The following is a 17,765-nucleotide window of genomic DNA, read 5'->3' on the forward strand; positions in this document are numbered from 1 at the left end:
AATAGTAACAGTGATCTCCTCTGGACCCTTAAGTAAACATTGTTTTAATATTCACTGCATCAAAATGGGATGCATACATAAAGCACTGTGCATATGGAACAGTTACCTCAAGGAAAAGCACTTGTGCATTTGAGTAGCTACTTTAACTGGCCACTTGTCAGAACACAACTTTTACTGGAAATATGACAAACTATGATTTCCAGACTTAGGCATTTGGCCAACCTCATGGACCCCCTGAAAGAATCTGTGAGGAAACCTCAGGACTCCACAGACCTTATTTTGAGAACCACTGTTCTGAGCAATATGGCAAAAAGATTGCATGATTTATTTCATGAGTCATTACAATACCAAGAAAACATAAATGCTAAATAAGAATATCGAACTGCTTCCGCTTAAATCCAAAAAAATCCAAGAGACAGAAAACCAGTTCCAAAGTAAAATAGATTATAAACCCAATATTTGGCCCATGTAAAAAAAAAAAAAATACTTAAGAACATGAAATTCTTTCACCCAGCACTTACTTAATTTCTACAACATAAATACATTTTAGAATATATGTACATTAAAACCATAGAAACAAGGAAGAAAAAAAAAACTATGTCAAATAATTAGACCATAACCATCCATTAATGGACTAAAACAAACCTACAAGGGGGTGCTTGGGTAGCTCAGTTGCTTAAGCCTCGGACTCCCAATTTTGGCTCAGGTTATATCTCACAGTTGTGAGATCGAGCTCCACGCTGGGCTCTGCACTGAAAGCACAGAACCTGCTTGGGATTCTCTCCCTCTCTCACTCAAAATAAATAAACTTTAAAAAAAAAAAAAAGGTAAGTCCTACTAATTTCCACATCACATACAAAGAAACTGAAATATAAGCAATGTGCCTAAAGTCAGAGGGAGGATGGACTGCAGAGCTGGGATTTAAAACTAGCACCCTTCACCTAACTTTATACTGCCTCCTGCAGCAAAGTTGAACGTTCATCCCATGGAAAAATTAGGGATCAGTCGTGGATTGAAGAGAGTATTTTAAGGGAGGAAGGAAAAAGTATGAATACTAAAAATAACAACAAAAAGAGGGAGGCAAACTCACAGTTTTCAGTTCCATCAGAACTTGCTCATCAACTCCATCATCCAAAAAGATGTCTCTCACATCGTTAATAACATCTTCAATCACAGATCTGTACAATTTAGGCTTTAAAGGAAAAATAAAAGACTTGAAAAAGATCATTTTTTACATATTAAATGTATGACACGTTTTCACAAATTCAAAACAAATTAAATCTAATCATTTCTCCAAATATCTAAAACTTATTCTAGAAGATACAACTTTAAAGATATCACCATCTTAACAAACCTCATTTGCTTCAGTTAAAATGAATTATTTTATGACTGCATATTTTTTTTAAAGGCGTAGACTACTTAATGTAATTTGTATAGGGAAGATCCTTACACATACAAGGTCCACACAATTTCCAGTTATAATTTCCTATGTTGTTATACTCAAAGCACCTAATGTGATCCAATAACAGCTTTATGGGTTGCTATGTCTGGTTCCCATTATTCTTTCCTTTGTCTGACTCCTCTTCTATCTCAGAACCTCCTCATTAAGCTTTAAACTAGAGAACCTTCATCCTACAGTTATTTGTGACATCTGCAACCTAAAAAACATTCAAATTTAAGTATCACCTAATTTTTTGTTGTTGTTGTTGTTATTAACCAGTCTGTGCCTTTAAGCTACACCATTATACTGTTCATATACCCACACTAACAGGTCTCAGAAGTCCCAGAGAAACAAGGCACACTGATCTCTTTCCCAAGATTTCTTCCCTTCAACCACTGCCCAAATGATATTATGAAATGGAATCATGGACAGCCTCAATGTTTGTTTTTTAAATTATTATTACTATTATTGTTGCTATTTCTTGGGAGGGATTGGAGGGAAAGATGACTTCTAGAAAGTTGCCAGAAGAATAAAATGAAAACAGATGTGAAAGCACTTTCAAAAGCATAAAGTATTTTCTAAAAATCAAAAGGTGATAGACAGTAATTTGCCCAACCCACATCCTATTTTTAACATGTTAGGCAAAAAGTTTGCATGTCAGTGGGACATGCAACTACTGGTGCCTCATTATAAATCCTACCCATTATCACACACAGTTAAGATTATCAGACTTTTTCTTTTAATGTTTGTCATTTGTGTTTTATATCCTGCTTATAGTAAAAATTACTGGTTACCCAATAAAACCAAGGGTTTGCTTTCATAACCAAAGCTCAAACAAATTTAAATGTTTCATTAGCATCTCTATCAACAACATGGTTATCACAGGAGAACCCTCTAAGAAAATGTGTCCTTGCAATGCCCAAAATATAAATAATGAGTTCCTCTGTACAATTTACCTCAACTATTAAAAATTATTCGTTCCTCTTCATTACAACCAGAAAAACAATTCACATATCTGGGTTCTCACTTTTGCTATTCCACTCACTAACCTTTTATTTTGCCAAATTTGCCTCTGTGAACTTTAAATTTTCACATGCAAAATGTAAAACTCTACACAGCCTCCTTATGTTTAACATCGATTCTATATATAAGGAAAGTGTAACTGACTATGGGTATCACCTTATCCATGGTGACTTAACCACTGAATTACAAAAATAACATTTAAAAAGTCGTTTTATTTTAAGCCAGCAATGATGCTTAAAGCATTATAAAGAGGTGGTGAAACTTTAAATCGGTACCCGGAATCTTAAATTGATGATGAAAATTATTTTTTCAGCCAACTGGATACTTTGGTGTTTTCCGAAGTCAATCACTCCTAAAAATCTCCAGCTTGGAGATCCAGGCATTTACAAGTACAAAATTTGTTTTCTTCAGGTACTCCCCATTTAATGAAACCATTCTGTTTTAGGATTTTGCTTATGTGCAAAATCACCCACAACCTGACCATTTAAAGGATTCTTAAAAGCACTGTAGCTGAAAGGAAATGTGTATTCTTCATGAAGTATAAACACAGAGAATAATTTAGCATTATTGTTCATAAGTTGATAAGCCCTCAAAATACTGATGTTTTTAAAAGCATGGAGGTACAAACACACTATTTGAAACAAGCAATTTCCAAGTCATTATTTAAAATGCTAAACCTTACTTGAGCCAAAATTTTTGCCTTCTACAAAATACCAAGTAATTTAGGTTTGTCCTGGTTTTCTTAACACATATTCCAAACTTAAAAACTGGTAAATGAAAGAGCCAAGACAGTGGCAGTACCCAATGATTAATTAGAAGGTTCCTTTCAAAAGTGTTAGTCCCCTGGGGTAATACTGGGAAATAAACTGGATTAACTTCTGTATGGGACATCGATATGCAATGAAACAGAAAACACTATCTACTTAGAATTTTAATTTTTTTCAATCCAGTTTGCACTAAACTTCTTCACTCTTACTATTTACAATTCCCTTATAGGTAAATGTACCGTGGGCATAAGGTCCTATGTTGCAGCTTTTAGGCACTTAACTATTTCTTCTGAAAAGCTTTTTGTCTCCAACACTTAATAGAAAAACATGAGACATCAGAAGCTTTGTTTCTAACATATTTTCTGAATACTTAATGATCAAAACACTACCAAAGTCCCCTGAAGCCAACAGTTAATGTAGGAAGCATTTTTTTAATCCCCGTCAATAACGCACTTATTTTCCAATACAAAAACGATTTGACATCTGAGCTACAATATTTAAAAGCAAAAATAAAAATAAAATGAAAAGAATGGACACCAATTCTATTTTCCCCTAACAAAACAGAAATCCTAGCTACTGCATCAAAACAATAAAAAACTTGGGGCTCTGAGAGCGGCCCTGTTGGGTGCGAAATAACAGGGTAAGGAAAGGACCTAGAAATAAACTGAGCTCTGCACGTTCCTGCCTCTCGCCTCGGGAGCACGCACCTCCCAGCCCCGCTCTCAGCAGCTCTCACTATTTAAAGCCGGATCTAGTGTTTAAATGGAGAGGCGGTGACGTAGGCCTGAAAAGCACCTTCCCATCCTGGCAGAGTCTATATTAGAGAGCGGCAATGGCTCTATATAAACAGGGCAGCCAAAGGGAGGAGGACCACAAGGCTCAGGGACTGAAAAGCAGGGTAAGCGGCCGCAGCCATGATGGATCGACCCGAGTCGCCAACGGTACGGAGTCGGGCGGCCGCGGGCTTGTCTGCGGCATTTGGGACCGGGCAAAAACGTGTTTTATTGTCAGAATAAAAATAAGAGGGGTGGACTAGTGATCATATTGCGTTCGTGACTGAAAAGGTTATTTATGTGACTGCTTTTTGCAAACCTACGTGATCGCAAGTAACCAAAAAGGGTCAATGGGAGAAGTAGGCAAATTTCAAGGCGAAAGCGGGGGCACTTTGACCACTGTAGGCTTTTTTTGTTTGCTTTGGTGCTTTTGCTAGTGGAAGATACGATGGGGGTTTTGCTTCCCCTTCGCCATTTTACCGATTCGGAAGGAACCGAGATAAGTGCTTTTCAACCTTCGTCCTTTTTTTTTTTTTTAAAGAAATATAAAACGGCCCCAGTGAAGGCTCCCTAAGCACAACCGCCAGAAACACCCCAAGTAACCCCCAAAGTAGCCGTTCACCTTCCACCGCATTGAAGTGGACCACGGTGGGTATTGGGGACTCGCCCAATTCCCCAGACGCAGTTTCTGTTCTGAGGCTGCTCCGGGAGGCCCTTCTCGAGCCAGTGTGGCCGGACCCGTCTCGGGGGGAAGCGGCGGTTTCCCACCCACCCTCCCTCCCGGCGGCCGGGGTCTGGGGCCAGGGCCGCGCGCTCGCCCCGGCCCAACGGCCTTCGAGGCCCGGACCGCCCCGCGGCGGCCCCAGGCCCCGCCGGCGCCCCCGCCCTCCCCGCCGCTGCCGCCGCCGCCGCCGCCGCGAGCCCGAGGCGCCCCCCCGCGCCCGCCGCCCCGGCCCGCTCCGCCCGAGGCGGGAAGTGGCGGCGGCGGCGGCCGCGCGGGCGGCTGAGGAGAGTAGAGGCCGGGAGTCGCCGCCGTCCCCGCCCCCGCCCGGTCCGGCCGTTGCTGCCGCCTGAACGAAGCCCCCGCCGGCCACCAAACCACGTCCTTACCACGGTGTTTGTATTTGCCGAGTTCGCCATTTCCACACACAACACAAACAAGAGGGGGGCAAGCCCGAGAAAACAAGATAAAAACAAAACCAAAAAAGAAAAAAAGAAAACCAAAACACCCGGAGGGTGGCCCAAGCCACCGCAAGACTGGGGGTAAAAATTTCAAACAAAATCGGATCCTGAAAGAGTAGAGGGGAGCGGTGAGAGGAGAAGGAGGAGGAGGGGGGCAGTCCTCCCGGAGCTAAAAAACCTCGAGAATCGCCCTTAAGAAAAAAGCCACGACCCTCGTGGGGTCCGGGGGGCGTTGCCCGCTCCCCACCCCGCGCCAAGGAGGGAAACCACCACCGGTCGCCGCTCCCCGCGCCGCCGCTGCCGCCACCGGCTGCAGCTCCAGCCGTCCGGTCTGCCCGCTTCTCCCCTTTATATAGTGAGCCAACGAGCTGCGCGAGCCGCCGCCGCCGCCGCTGCCGCCGAGAGACAGGGCGGAGGGGGAGGGAGGGGCGGAAAGGGCGGGGGCAGAGGTGGGCGGGGCTGAGCGCGAGACACCGCGAGAGCCGCGTGCGCAGGCGCGCCGGGGCGGAGGCCACTTTGGGCCGCGTCGTCACGCGCCGTGGAGAGCGCTGGGCGGGCGGAGCCTTGTGGCCTGGAGTAGTGAAGTCGCCCCGCAGGTTTCCCAAGTCTCGCGTGATCACGTGGTGGCCCCCACAGGCGGAAGTGTCTGACAGCTCTTTTGGGATAAGGGGCTTTTAAAGTATTGCTGGAAACGACGTGAGTTCTGGTGACACTCGAGTTCAAAGCTACCTGGGACCCCTCTTGTCGGGTGTTTCTGCATCTCCCTGAGCTGGAGGAGCTAAGAAGTATGGAAGGGGCGCTGGCAAGCTGCCTCGCTAGCAATGGCTGCGGCGGAGGACTAGTCACGTGACCCCGCTTCCGGTCCCGGAGGCGCTCGGACTCCGGGCAGAGTTTTAAATGCGGAGTCATCTCAAGGGAGTGAGCTAGTCTTGTACTTAGAGCTCCGAGGCTTTCGGTCGACTTGCGGAGGGTGGGCCTTTGGCCTGCGAAATTGTGTGCCTGTTCCTAAAGGGGAGGAAAGCTGGCTTGGGCCCACTGTTAACACATTTCAGAACTAGTAACCTCTGAAACCGGCTGAGTTGTCTCCCCCAGTACAGCTAAAAGTCTCTGGGTTTCATTTCCCTCAAGGTTCGTCCACCTAGTAGACCGTGTACTTTAAGTGATTTGTTGCGGTGGTGGAAATGCCAGAAACACACAACAATGAAACATGAGCCATCGGATTATGACAGCACCATAACGTTCCCCCCTCCGTTGTTTTGTTTTGTTTTTTTTTTAATACTGCCCAAATTCTGTGATTCCACGTGGACTGCGGGCAGTGACTAACACCTAAAATACTTGCCCTTGACCCACCAATTCTCGTGGCCTCTCGCTGTGAGAGAGCCGGCAGAAAAAGTCCATGTCTTGGAGTGTAATTAAATAGGCGTTTGCCCTGCTCTGCTCAGGCAAATCACGCCTTTATGGCAACATTTCACGCAGAACAGAGAATGCTCTGTTTGGAAGGCAGAACTCACAGTACCTAATTCTCTTGTCCGTAGGAATTTTGAGAGACACGCGGAATGTAGTCTGGACAAGTGAAGGAGTTTATCCTCATAAAGCAAAACGAAATGTCACAGCTATATGCCTCTGAATGCAGATTTGGAGAATATCAAAGGCACCTTACCAGAGAGGAAAATATGCGACCTGCCAGGACCTGAAGGAAGAACTTAGAGAAAGCAGAGCCATTAATACTCAGAAAATGGGAAGTTGTCGGTATGTTTGTGATGGGCAGAGAGAATATCAAATAATTTTGAGATTTCTTTTAAAACCTCCTGACCCTAAATTCTTGCCTTAACACTCAGGTGCATTTCAGTTCCGTGCACAGCTGCCTGTTTGTTGAGGAAACTTAAAAAAGTCATAGGAAAAACAGTGCTCTTGATACATAAAAATGGGGTTCCATCAATATTTGTAATTCATTTAATATTCAGGTGACCATTAGCCCGACAAGTTATTCTAAACAGTACAGACCCTGGTAAATTTCACCGCTTATTATTTTAAGAGGACTCCTTTTTACCTCATTATGTGTACATACTACCGAGTAATTTGCATATGGAATCCCTCTCCTTCCACCTCATTTTCTTCCCTAACCATTTGGTATTATTAACTAAATGATAAGATGTTTTGCCATCAGTTAAGATTAAGACCACTGTATACAGAACGTGGGTTAGAATCTAGATTTACTCTCCATGGACTTATTCCCAGGGGTATTAGTGACAGTTATTTCTGATTGAGTCTCATCTATGAAGTAACAAAATATAGTTTTTGGATTAAAAAGGCAGAAAACCCAGCCTTGCACTCCTTAAGACCTTCATACTTCCTAGAGGCTCTGAGATGGCCTCTTTCACACATTTTAACGTTTATTTATTTTTGGGACAGAGAGAGACAGAGCATGAACGGGGGAGGGGCAGAGAGAGAGGCAGACACAGAATTGGAAACAGGCTCCAGGCTCTGAGCCATCAGCCCAGAGCCCGACGCGGGGCTCAAACTCACGGACCGCGAGATCGTGACCTGGCTGAAGTCGGACGCTTAACCGACTGCGCCACCCAGGCGCCCCTCTTTCACACATTTTAAAAGCACTTGGCTAATATTTACCTAGAACTCTTCCCTCTCCCTCCAGTGTGCGTGGCACCTAAGTAACCACCATGTATTCCGTTCCAGTTTACTGTTTTCCAAATGCTCATTTAGTTGTAACATGCCTCCAATCACTATATATGTGTGCCAGCCAGCTTAATTTCAGGAAGAGATATTACCTGATCTTGCACCAAAATAGTCGGTGTGAATAATTTGAAGGCCACAGCCAGTTAATTCACAAAACTGGAAATCTGTGAACAGAAATCTCTTCTCACGTAAGACTAGATTTAGCATTATTTTAAAATTGTTTTTATATGAACTTTTTGGGGAGGAGCAGAGCTTAAATATCTTTTCTAATTTTAGTACTTCTTGTACCATATATGAAGTATTTATACTGGATTATCAGTTTGCAAACTCATACTTTGTAACAACTATATACTTAAACAGATACATAATAGTGCTCTCTTTCTTTGTGATGAATCTTTTTTTTTTTTCAAAATTTACTGGATGAGAAAAAGTTACTTCTTTTAATGTTAATATTCTGCCTAAACCACTGGATAACTGCCAAACAACAAAAGCAAAGGAAAAATGTAGTGCATGAATTTTAATATTAAACAAAATGACACCAAACCTTGTATGTCCAAACATTAAAATGTTTTACTGTCCACATGACTATTTTAACAACAATGCCAAGAAAGAAAAAAATCTAAAAAGATTGCGCCTGGAAATTTAGATTGCATTAAAATCTCATTATATAACTTACCTGCAGTCTCCATGTTCTTAAAATAATAGATCAGTAAAGCTAATTCTGGCATATTTAGGCATCACACAGCCCTTAAATGCTCAATAATTTTGGGCACTTGTGGAGAATATAGAAGTGAAGAGGAAAGATCTTGTTGCTCAAGCTTACCAATCCTAATGAAAGCCCCTATTGTAAAGTTAGTGCATAGTTACAGCATTTATTCAAGATCTTAGAAGCCCTGATGTATTTCAGTCCTACCAAAAAAATAATATTCAGAGTTCACCTATTTTTTAGGCTTTTGCAAGACAACAACAACAACAACAAAAAACCTGTTGGTTTCCATATGCAGTGATGTTTGATGTAGTATATAAAAAGAAATTACTGTTCACACAAATTAGTTTTATACACGAGGTGGAGATTTTTTAAATCTTTTTTTTTAATGTTCTCTCCCTCCCTTGTAACTTGCAGTTTAAAATTGCTACTCCATATCTTAAAACAGCAACTAACTTGCAATTCTTTTTTGTATATGGAAATATAAGTCAGTTAGTGGCGGCTTAGCAAAAATAACTTAATGCAGAGTCTGTGCAATCAAGTTTGACAATGCGATTACTTTACTGTGAGACCTTCTGCAGTAACTAAACCTCTCTGTGCTGATAAGATGAAATAGTAACCACCACCTATGATTGTTAGGAAGATCAAGGGTACTAGAAAGTGTTTTGATAAGTATTGGGTGGATGTATTTATTATTAATGGTAAGTGTATTAACAGCTACATCAACGTAGGGGGAAGGTCTTTTTAACTCACTTTGTAGAACACTAGTATGAGATTTTAATAATTATGCCAGTGGTTGATGATGAATTTATTCACAAAATAAATTTGTTACCTTAATTTTTTTTGTTACTTTAATTTCGTTACTTAATTTACCTTTGGCTAAATTTTGATACCTTAAGTGGCTAGTATATAGCGTAACTTTTGTATATAAATATAATATATGCTGTCATGAGATAAGATTCCTTAAGCAAAATGTTGATTTATCATTGGAATTAATCAGGTTGCTTGGTTACACACATGTACAGTTATATCTAGCAAATTACAGATGAATTTATCCATTGACCCAGCAACGCCAATTCTAGGACTCTATCTCACAGATATAGTAGCAAAAATATGAAAAGTGTACGCCCAAGACTATTCATTATGGGACTGCTTATAACACCCAAAGAAAGGAAACACCCTTATATGTCTTTATAAGGTTGAATAAACCACGGTATTTGCACACAGTGAAATACTATGCAGCTATAACAAGGAATGAGAAATATCTCTATTTACCACTGTAGACTAATTTTCTTTTTTTTCCTAATTTTTTTAACATTTATTCATTTTTGAGAGACAGAGAGAGACAGAGCATGAGTGGGGAAGGGGCAGAGAGAGGGAGACACAGAACCTGAAACAGGCTCCAGGCTCTGAGCTGTCAGCACAGAGCCCGACGCGGGGCTCGAACTCACAAACTGTGAGATCCTGACCTGAGCCGAAGTCAGACGCTCAACTGACTGAGTCACCCAGGCACCCTAGACTAATTTTCAGTATAGTGTGTTATGTGAAAAAAACAAGTAGGGATAAGTGTTCTTTGTATGTTACCATTTAAGAAAAGAGGAACTATAAAAACGTGTGTACATACATACATACTTGTTTATGTTAAAAAAAAAAAAGGAAAGATAAGCCATAATTTTTTTTTAAGGAAGGTTACCTATGAAGACAAGGAGAAAATAATATGATGACAGGAAAAGAAACTAGAAAATATATTTTTATATTTTACTCTGGAAACATTCATTTAATTATAAAATAAAATTATTTATAAAATAAAATTAATTTTAATTAGTCTCAAAACTGACAGACAATAAAGCAAATAAAGCTACCAGTATTTCATAACACACAGAGAGGAAGGAACCTTTTCAAGTGACTTTAAAACACAGTAATTTGAGTCTGCATCTTTAGTGAGATATTTTCTAAAAACAAATGTGAAAAAAAATATTTGCTCTTCTCTGTATTGTTGATGATAATGTTTGTATATCCTGTTTTTTTAATGGCATGTGGGATAAATAAAATGAGTAATTATGTGATGTTCTAATTACATTATCTCAATTATTCTTAAAAACTGAGATTCCCAACATGGGGGAAAGGAAATACAGATATAAGATAGAAGCGGGAAGAGTAAAAATTCTGTAGTCCTGAATCTGAATTAGAAGTATCATGGTGCAGGGGCACCTGGGTGGCTCGTTAGGTTAAGCCTCCGACTTCAGCTCAGGTCATGATCTCATGGTTCGTGGATTTGAGCCCTGCATCAGGCTCTGTGCTGACAGCTCGGAGCCTGGAGCCTGCTTCAGATTCTGTGTCTCCCTCTCTCTCTCTCTCTGCCCCTTCCCCGCTTGTGCGCTCTCTCTCTCTCTCTCTCTCTCAAGAATAAACATTGAAAAAAAATTTTTTTAAGTATCATGATGCATTTTGTCTTATTTTTTCCCCTGCCTCTGAAGAAGCCTAGAAATAACTAACCCAGTGGCAGTGAGTATACCTAGTACATAGATTATGGCCTTTCAAGAGCAGCACTCCTTGGATAAATGTCTTATTCTGATCCACATCAGGAACAAGAAATGTCTTTTTTTTTTTAAATAATAAAAAACCCAGACCCAATATATTTTAGCCTATGAAAGACACAGAGCTCTGAAAGAGCCTAAACACAGCGACCAATCTAGTAACTGTGAGCATCTCTAGCTCCCAGATTATGATCTTGAAATACCATTTTCCACTGAAAGGAATCAAGGCTCCTTGCAGATATTGCTGACTCCAGAACTAGAGCAGGAAAAATATCAGTTTGAACCAAATGAAATTGCCAATTATTGCCCGACCTAATACAAACTGAATCTAGAATATCTTTTCATACAGATAGCAAGGAAGATGTATTAGTTTGCTGGGGCAGCGGTGACAAAGTGCCACAAACTGGGTGGCTTAAGATAACGGAAATTCATGCTCTTACAGTCCTGGGAGCTAGAAGTCTGAAATCAAGGTGTCAGCAGGACCATGCTCTCCCTGACACTCTGAGTAGACTCCTTCCTTGCCTCTTCTCAGTTGCTGGTGGTGGCCAGCAGTCCTTCCTGTCTTTGGTTAAGGTCACATCACTCCAATCTCTGCCTCCATCTGTACATGGCATTCTCCCTGTGTCTTCACATTGTTTTCCCTTTGCGCCTGTCTGTCTCTGTGTCCAAAGTCCCCCTTTTTGTAAAGATGTCAGTCATATTGGTTTAGGGCTTATTCTAATGACCACATTCTAACTTGCCCTCTGTAAAGACCCTGTTTCCAAATAAGGCCACTTTCTGAAGTACTGGGGTTAGGATTTCAACATCTCTTTTTTGGAGGACACAATTCAGCCCATGAGAGAAGATATCAAAGACTCCTAGTTTCATGTCAAAAGAATTTAGGAGCCAACATGAAGAGGCTCCCACTGGACAAAGATGAGACACTTTCCATTAATTTATAATATCGCTACAAAACAAAATATGAAAATTCTAATTGGTCACTATTGGAGGATGCTAGGGATTAATTCATTATTTTGAAGATTGATAAATGGAGAAAAATAAGCATTTATCTAACCTTCCCTACATGAACTGTACCACCAAGTACCAAATAGTAGATGCAGTGGGTTGAATGGTGGCCCCCAAAAGAAAATGACCATGTCCTAATCCTCAAAACCTATGAATGTTATCTTACTTGAAAAGGGGTCTCTACAGGTGTAATTATGTCAAGGATTTTGTGATGAGATTATCCTGGATTACCCTGATAGGCCCTAAATCCTATGGTGAGTGTTCTTATAGGAGATACATAGGGGTGCCTGGGTGGATTAGTCAGTTGAGCATCTGACTTCGGCTCAGGTCATGATCTCATGGTTCGTGAGTTCCAGTCCCACTTCTGGCCTGGAGCCTGCTCCAGATTCTGTGTCTCCCTCTTTCTCTGCCCCTCCCCTACTCATGCTCTGCCTCTCTCTCTCCCTCTCTCAAAAATAAATAAATGTTTAAAAAATTTTTTAAAAGAGATACATAGAAGTGAGTAAAAAGAAGAGGAAAGGGAAATGTAACCACAGTGGTAGAAATTGTAACAATGCACCCACAGGTAATGTGTAGCCCCCAGAAGTTGGAAGAAGCAAAGAACAGATTCTCCCCTAGAGCCTCTTGGGGGAATGTGGTCCTGGAAATACATTTATTTTAGACTTCTGGCCTCCACAACTGCAAGAGAATAAATTTCTGTTGGTGTTGAGCCACCAAGTTCATGCTTATTTCTTACAACAGCCTTAGGAAACTAATATAGTAGATGAAAAGAAGTTTCTCATTAAAGAAGTATTCCATCTAGGGGCACCTGGGTGGCTCAGTCAGCTAAGCATCCGACTCTTGATTTCATCTCAGGTCATGATCTCATGGTTTGTGAGATCGAGCCCCCCCTTTGAACTCCACTGGGTCAGCGTCAATGGGGAGCTTGCTTGGAATTCTCTCTCTCCTTTCCCTTTTTGCCCCTCCCCGGCTTGTTCTCTCTCTCTCTCAAAATAAATAAATAAACATAAAAAAAGAGAAGTGTTCCAGCCAATAACCGAATAAAGAATGATAAAATACCACCATTGGGCAACCTCTAATGAATTGAGAGATGGAGGCGTTAAGCACTGACATCTGCCAACATTACAAAAAGGGAAACAACCAGAGGTATATGCCTTCCTGATAAAAAACATGCCACCACCTATAAGGTAGTCTTACCTTCATGACCACCACCCAAAAATATAAACCCAGAATCTAAGTTTGTAGACCCAACTAGCAATTCACAAAAAATACAGAGGGTTCAAGGACATATCAAACTATATATCAGGAATGCAATCAGCAAAAGCCAGGCCCTGGGAAGCTATTGTACAAATGGTCCAATTTCTTCAATAAATAAATTCAGGGAGAGAGGAACCTACAGATTAAAAGACACTTACGAGGGACGCCTGGGTGGCTCAGTCAGTTAAGTGTCTGACTTCAGCTCAGGTCTTGATCTCATGGTTTGTGAGGTTGAGCCCCCTCATCAGGCTTTCTGCTGTCTGCACAGAGCCTGCTTTGGATCCTCTGTCCCCCTCTGTCTCTGCCCCTACCCTGCTTGTGCTCTCTCTGTGTCTCTCTCTAAATACATGAATGAATGAATGAATAAATTTTTTAGAAGGGACTTATCAATTAATCACAATGTATGGAACTTATTTGGATCCCAATGCAAATAAACTGTAAAAGAAATGACAATTATGACACAATTGGAAATTTGAACACTTATTGGATATTTGATGAAATTAAAGAGTTACTGAATTAAATGAAATTGTTCATGTAAAATATTAAAAATAAGCCAATGAAGCTTTATTTTACAATCAGTGATGATTCTTTATCCAGACAACTTGTCTTTCTGTCGAAAGACAGTTGATATTCCCAAGAAGGCCTGGTATTGTTACACATGTAATTAATATTAAACACTTTAATTACATAGGTTTTTCTCTTTCTCTGTTTTTTGGACCTCAGCCACATATGCCTTTTTTTTTTTTTTTTTTGAGGGGGGGGCACAAGTGAGCGAGGTGCAAAGAGAATCCGAGAAGGGGCAGAGGGAGAGAGAGAGAGAAGTAGAGAGAAAGAGAAAGAAAGTGAGGCTCGCCTCATGCCCAACTTGATGTGGGACTCGAACTCATGAACCATGAGATCATGACCTGAGCCAAAGTCAGATGCTTAACAACTGAGCCAACCAGGTGCCCTACATATGCCTTATCTTGATTCACAAGTTGAACAGCTGTGCCTTAGGACAATTAAAAATGTTGAAAATGTGCTCTGATGTTTTTATGTAAGTATTCTTCTAGTGGAGAAATTATCTTTGATTTACATGCCAACTTTATCTTCTTCATATACCTTCATCCAGATAGAGCCTCCTGATATGACAGGTAATTCTACATAGATAAGCTTCTTTCCTTTTTTCCCTTTCTTTCTTTCTTTCTGAGAGACAGAGGGAGAGAGCATGCACACATACTAGCAGGGGAGGGACAGAGGGCAAGAGAGAATCTTGAGCAGGCTCCACACCAGGAGCCAACAGGGGGCTTGATCCCATTACTGTGAAATCATGACCTGAGCCAAAACCAAGAGTTGAACACTTAAACAACTGAGCCACCCAGGCACTCCTCTTTATTATTATTATTGTTGTTGTTGTTATTTTTTTTTTAGGTAGGCTCCATGCCCAGCGTGGGGCTTGAACTCATGACCCTGAGATCAAGAGTCAGATGCTCTATCGACTGAGCCAGCCAGGTACCCCTACATAGATAACTTTATAATAAAATACATCACAGGACTCAGTCTTGTGAGTTCGAGCTTCCAGTTGGGTTCTGGCTCTCTGCTGACAACATGGACCCTGCTTGGGATTCTCTCTCCTGCTCTTTCTGTCCCTACCCCACCTGTATGTACACACTCTCTCTCTGTCTTACTTTCTCTCTCTCTCTTTCTCAAAATAAATAAATAAGCTTAAAATAATACATTATAGAAGATAAATCTGCAGTTTATCTGTAAACTATATCTTAGAGAATTATTACTGTAACTGGAACTAGATGGACCCATTTCAGTTCTTCTCCAGAATCTACCTTCCTCTGGTAGCAGAGGTGGTAGAGATTGTAAAAGGGGAGGTGGCAGAAAGATTATCATAGATTCCAGACCAGAGTTGAAGTAAGGAATTGGCTTAACTACTGAGGGCTGGTCTTCCTTTTAATGGGTTTCTGTGAGAAAAATAAGGGGTTTAGTTCAAATAACTTGTTGAAAACAAAGCTCTGGGTTAATGTTATCGGTTGTTTCTTCAAAGTAATGAGATAGCCAGTGGGCAAAAAATAATAGATGCTTAAGCAGGAAAAATGGAGATTAAAAAAAAAAAAAGATGAGGCATTTGCCACTTTGTGTTCCTGCCAAGCTAAGAAACAACAACAACAACAACAATAATGGATTTATTGTAAAAGTTTTAATCACACAGTACCTCATTTAAAGCTTGTAACAGTCCAATGAGATAAGTAATATTATGCCTTTATTATGATTAGGAAACTGAGACTTACCTTCAACAGTGACTTGTCCAAGGTCATATTGCTGTTTACTTGTGAAATTTTAGAGGTACAAGTTCAGGGCTCTTTCCACCTGTCTTAGAAATAAGAAGCTGTCAATCCAGGAGAATGCAACGGTTTTGAATCGAATCATGTCGCTCCTTAAGTTTGTCAAGTATATGTTAATTATATAATGTGTTAAACTTCATTTGGGAGACAAGAAACTCTATGCAACATTGAGCCCTGAAACCAAGACTTTGCCCTGATTAAATATAATTGCCTTCATAAAAGTGTCATCAAGAAGCATTTATTAAATAATTTAAATAACCAATTCCTCTGTTTTTACATCACTTGAAAATCATCCATTTTCCATTTTAAATAGCACCCACTCAGTTACTCATTTCAGTTGAATGACTCAATTCAATTCTTGAATTTGTCAAGAACAGCCATTTTCTAGCAAGATTGTCTATAATCAAAACATTTATGTCTAGCTTTATCGTTACATTTTAAATGCTTTCATAAGACAAGAAAATAAAGGATGACCATTTTTAGAGGTAAAACATTAGGAAGGGGAATTCTTTCTATTTTATCTAATAAGCCAGCGGCATAACTCTAAGTAGATAAAAAAAGTAAATTAAGCATGTGCTAATGTCATGGCACAATAAATTAGAAGAGGTAGTATATATCGACAGCTATACTGGTCTAGCAAGTATCCAAGCATGTGACCTCGGGTGTCAGGTAGACCAACATGCTTGTTCTTGCTCTGACCATGGGCAAGTGACCTCATCTGTAGAGTGGCAGGTTAGTAATATTACCTACTTTAGATAATTATGTGAGGATTAAGAAATGATCCACGTGCAGCCCCTTAGCACAATAACTGGCATAAAGTAGGTCCTTAGTAAATATTGAAGACCGTAGCAACAATAATAATATTGATGGTACAGAAAATTAAATGGGTTCCATTTTGTCTTTGTCTAGATCATGTTGAACAGTGGAGCGGAACAAATAGAAATTAGAACATATTTCTGAACTGAGTTCACCAATAAAGCAAAGCTGTATATATCTGCTGCACATGTAAGGTTTTTTTTTTTTTCCCCGTCTATAAAATTAGAATCAAAGAAGGAAGCAATTCCAAGTTTGAGATGAAACACATACTACACTCTAAAGTAGTAAATTTTTCACCGGTTTCATTGAGGTTAAATCATTTGAATAACTGATTTCTGTTTCTACATCAGCTGAAAATCATCTACTTCCTGAAATGACTCAGACTGTTTAAAACTAGAAGCCTTATATAAATCTCTAGCCAAGAGATACAGTTGCTCATTTGTCAAGTGTAGAATGCATTACCATTCCTCAATAAATGTTAAATTGAAATGATAGAGTTTTCAGCCCTCAGATATACTGTAGTGTGTGATAAAAGACAATCAATACTGCTATTTGGACACAGGATGACAAAATACACCTGAGCCCAGATAGAACGTAGAACCAGGAAACCACAGTCCCTTACAGTGGTGTTCCATTTCTTCATAGATTTTGTAGCCTCCTTAGTAATAAATAACTATGGTATTCTTTTCTTTATTATTTTTTAAAATGTTTATTTGTTTTTGAGAGAGAGAGACAGAGCGTAAGTGGGGGAGGAGCAGAGAGCGAGGGAGACACAGAATCTGAAGACAGGTTCCAGGCTCTGAGCTGTCAGGACAGAGACCGATGCACAGCTCAAACTCATGAACCGCAAGATCTTGACCTAAGCTGAAGTTGGACGCTTAACTGACAGAGCCACCCAAGTACCCCATGGTCTTATTTTCAAACGATAGAACTCATTATATAATTGCTTCTTAACTTTTCTCTGATTTTGGTGAACAACACAATTTCAAATCCCTTCTTTCTGTCTCCCCCTTTCCCTTCGTTTACTTTCCTCCCTCCCTCCCTCTTGCCTCCTCATTGTCTCCATTTGTCCCTTTTTACTTATTATTATCATTATTATTATTGAGAGAGTGAGCACACATGTGCATGCATGAGCAGGGGAGGTGCAGAGAGAGAGAGAGAAAGAGAGAGAGAGAATCCTAAGCAGGCCCCACGTCCAGCATGAGCCCAATGTGGGGCTTGATCTCACAAT

The 17,765-nt window shown here is 40.5% G+C and overlaps 1 protein-coding gene and 1 long non-coding RNA gene across 2 annotated transcripts in view; one reads left to right on the top strand and one right to left on the bottom strand.

Annotated features, from left to right (window-relative positions):
* Positions 1 to 5,636, bottom strand: part of GTF2A1 (general transcription factor IIA subunit 1) — a 44,013-nt gene extending 38,377 nt beyond the window's left edge. The window contains exons 1-2 of the mRNA XM_043556775.1: positions 5,115 to 5,636; positions 1,091 to 1,192 (exon numbers count right to left, since the gene is read on the bottom strand). Coding sequence (XP_043412710.1) covers positions 1,091 to 1,192; positions 5,115 to 5,144 — 132 coding nt within the window. The 5' untranslated portion in view covers positions 5,145 to 5,636. The remainder of the gene's footprint in view (positions 1 to 1,090; positions 1,193 to 5,114) is intronic.
* A 60-nt stretch (positions 5,637 to 5,696) lies between these two features.
* On the top strand, positions 5,697 to 16,720 carry LOC122469407. Its single transcript, XR_006293459.1, has 2 exons — positions 5,697 to 6,935; positions 16,628 to 16,720. It is a non-coding gene; the product is annotated as an uncharacterized LOC122469407 (long non-coding RNA).
* Positions 16,721 to 17,765: the final 1,045 nt, after the last annotated feature.

The sequence above is a fragment of the Prionailurus bengalensis genome, chromosome B3 (genome assembly GCF_016509475.1).
Source record: "Prionailurus bengalensis isolate Pbe53 chromosome B3, Fcat_Pben_1.1_paternal_pri, whole genome shotgun sequence".
NCBI lineage: Eukaryota > Metazoa > Chordata > Mammalia > Carnivora > Felidae > Prionailurus > Prionailurus bengalensis.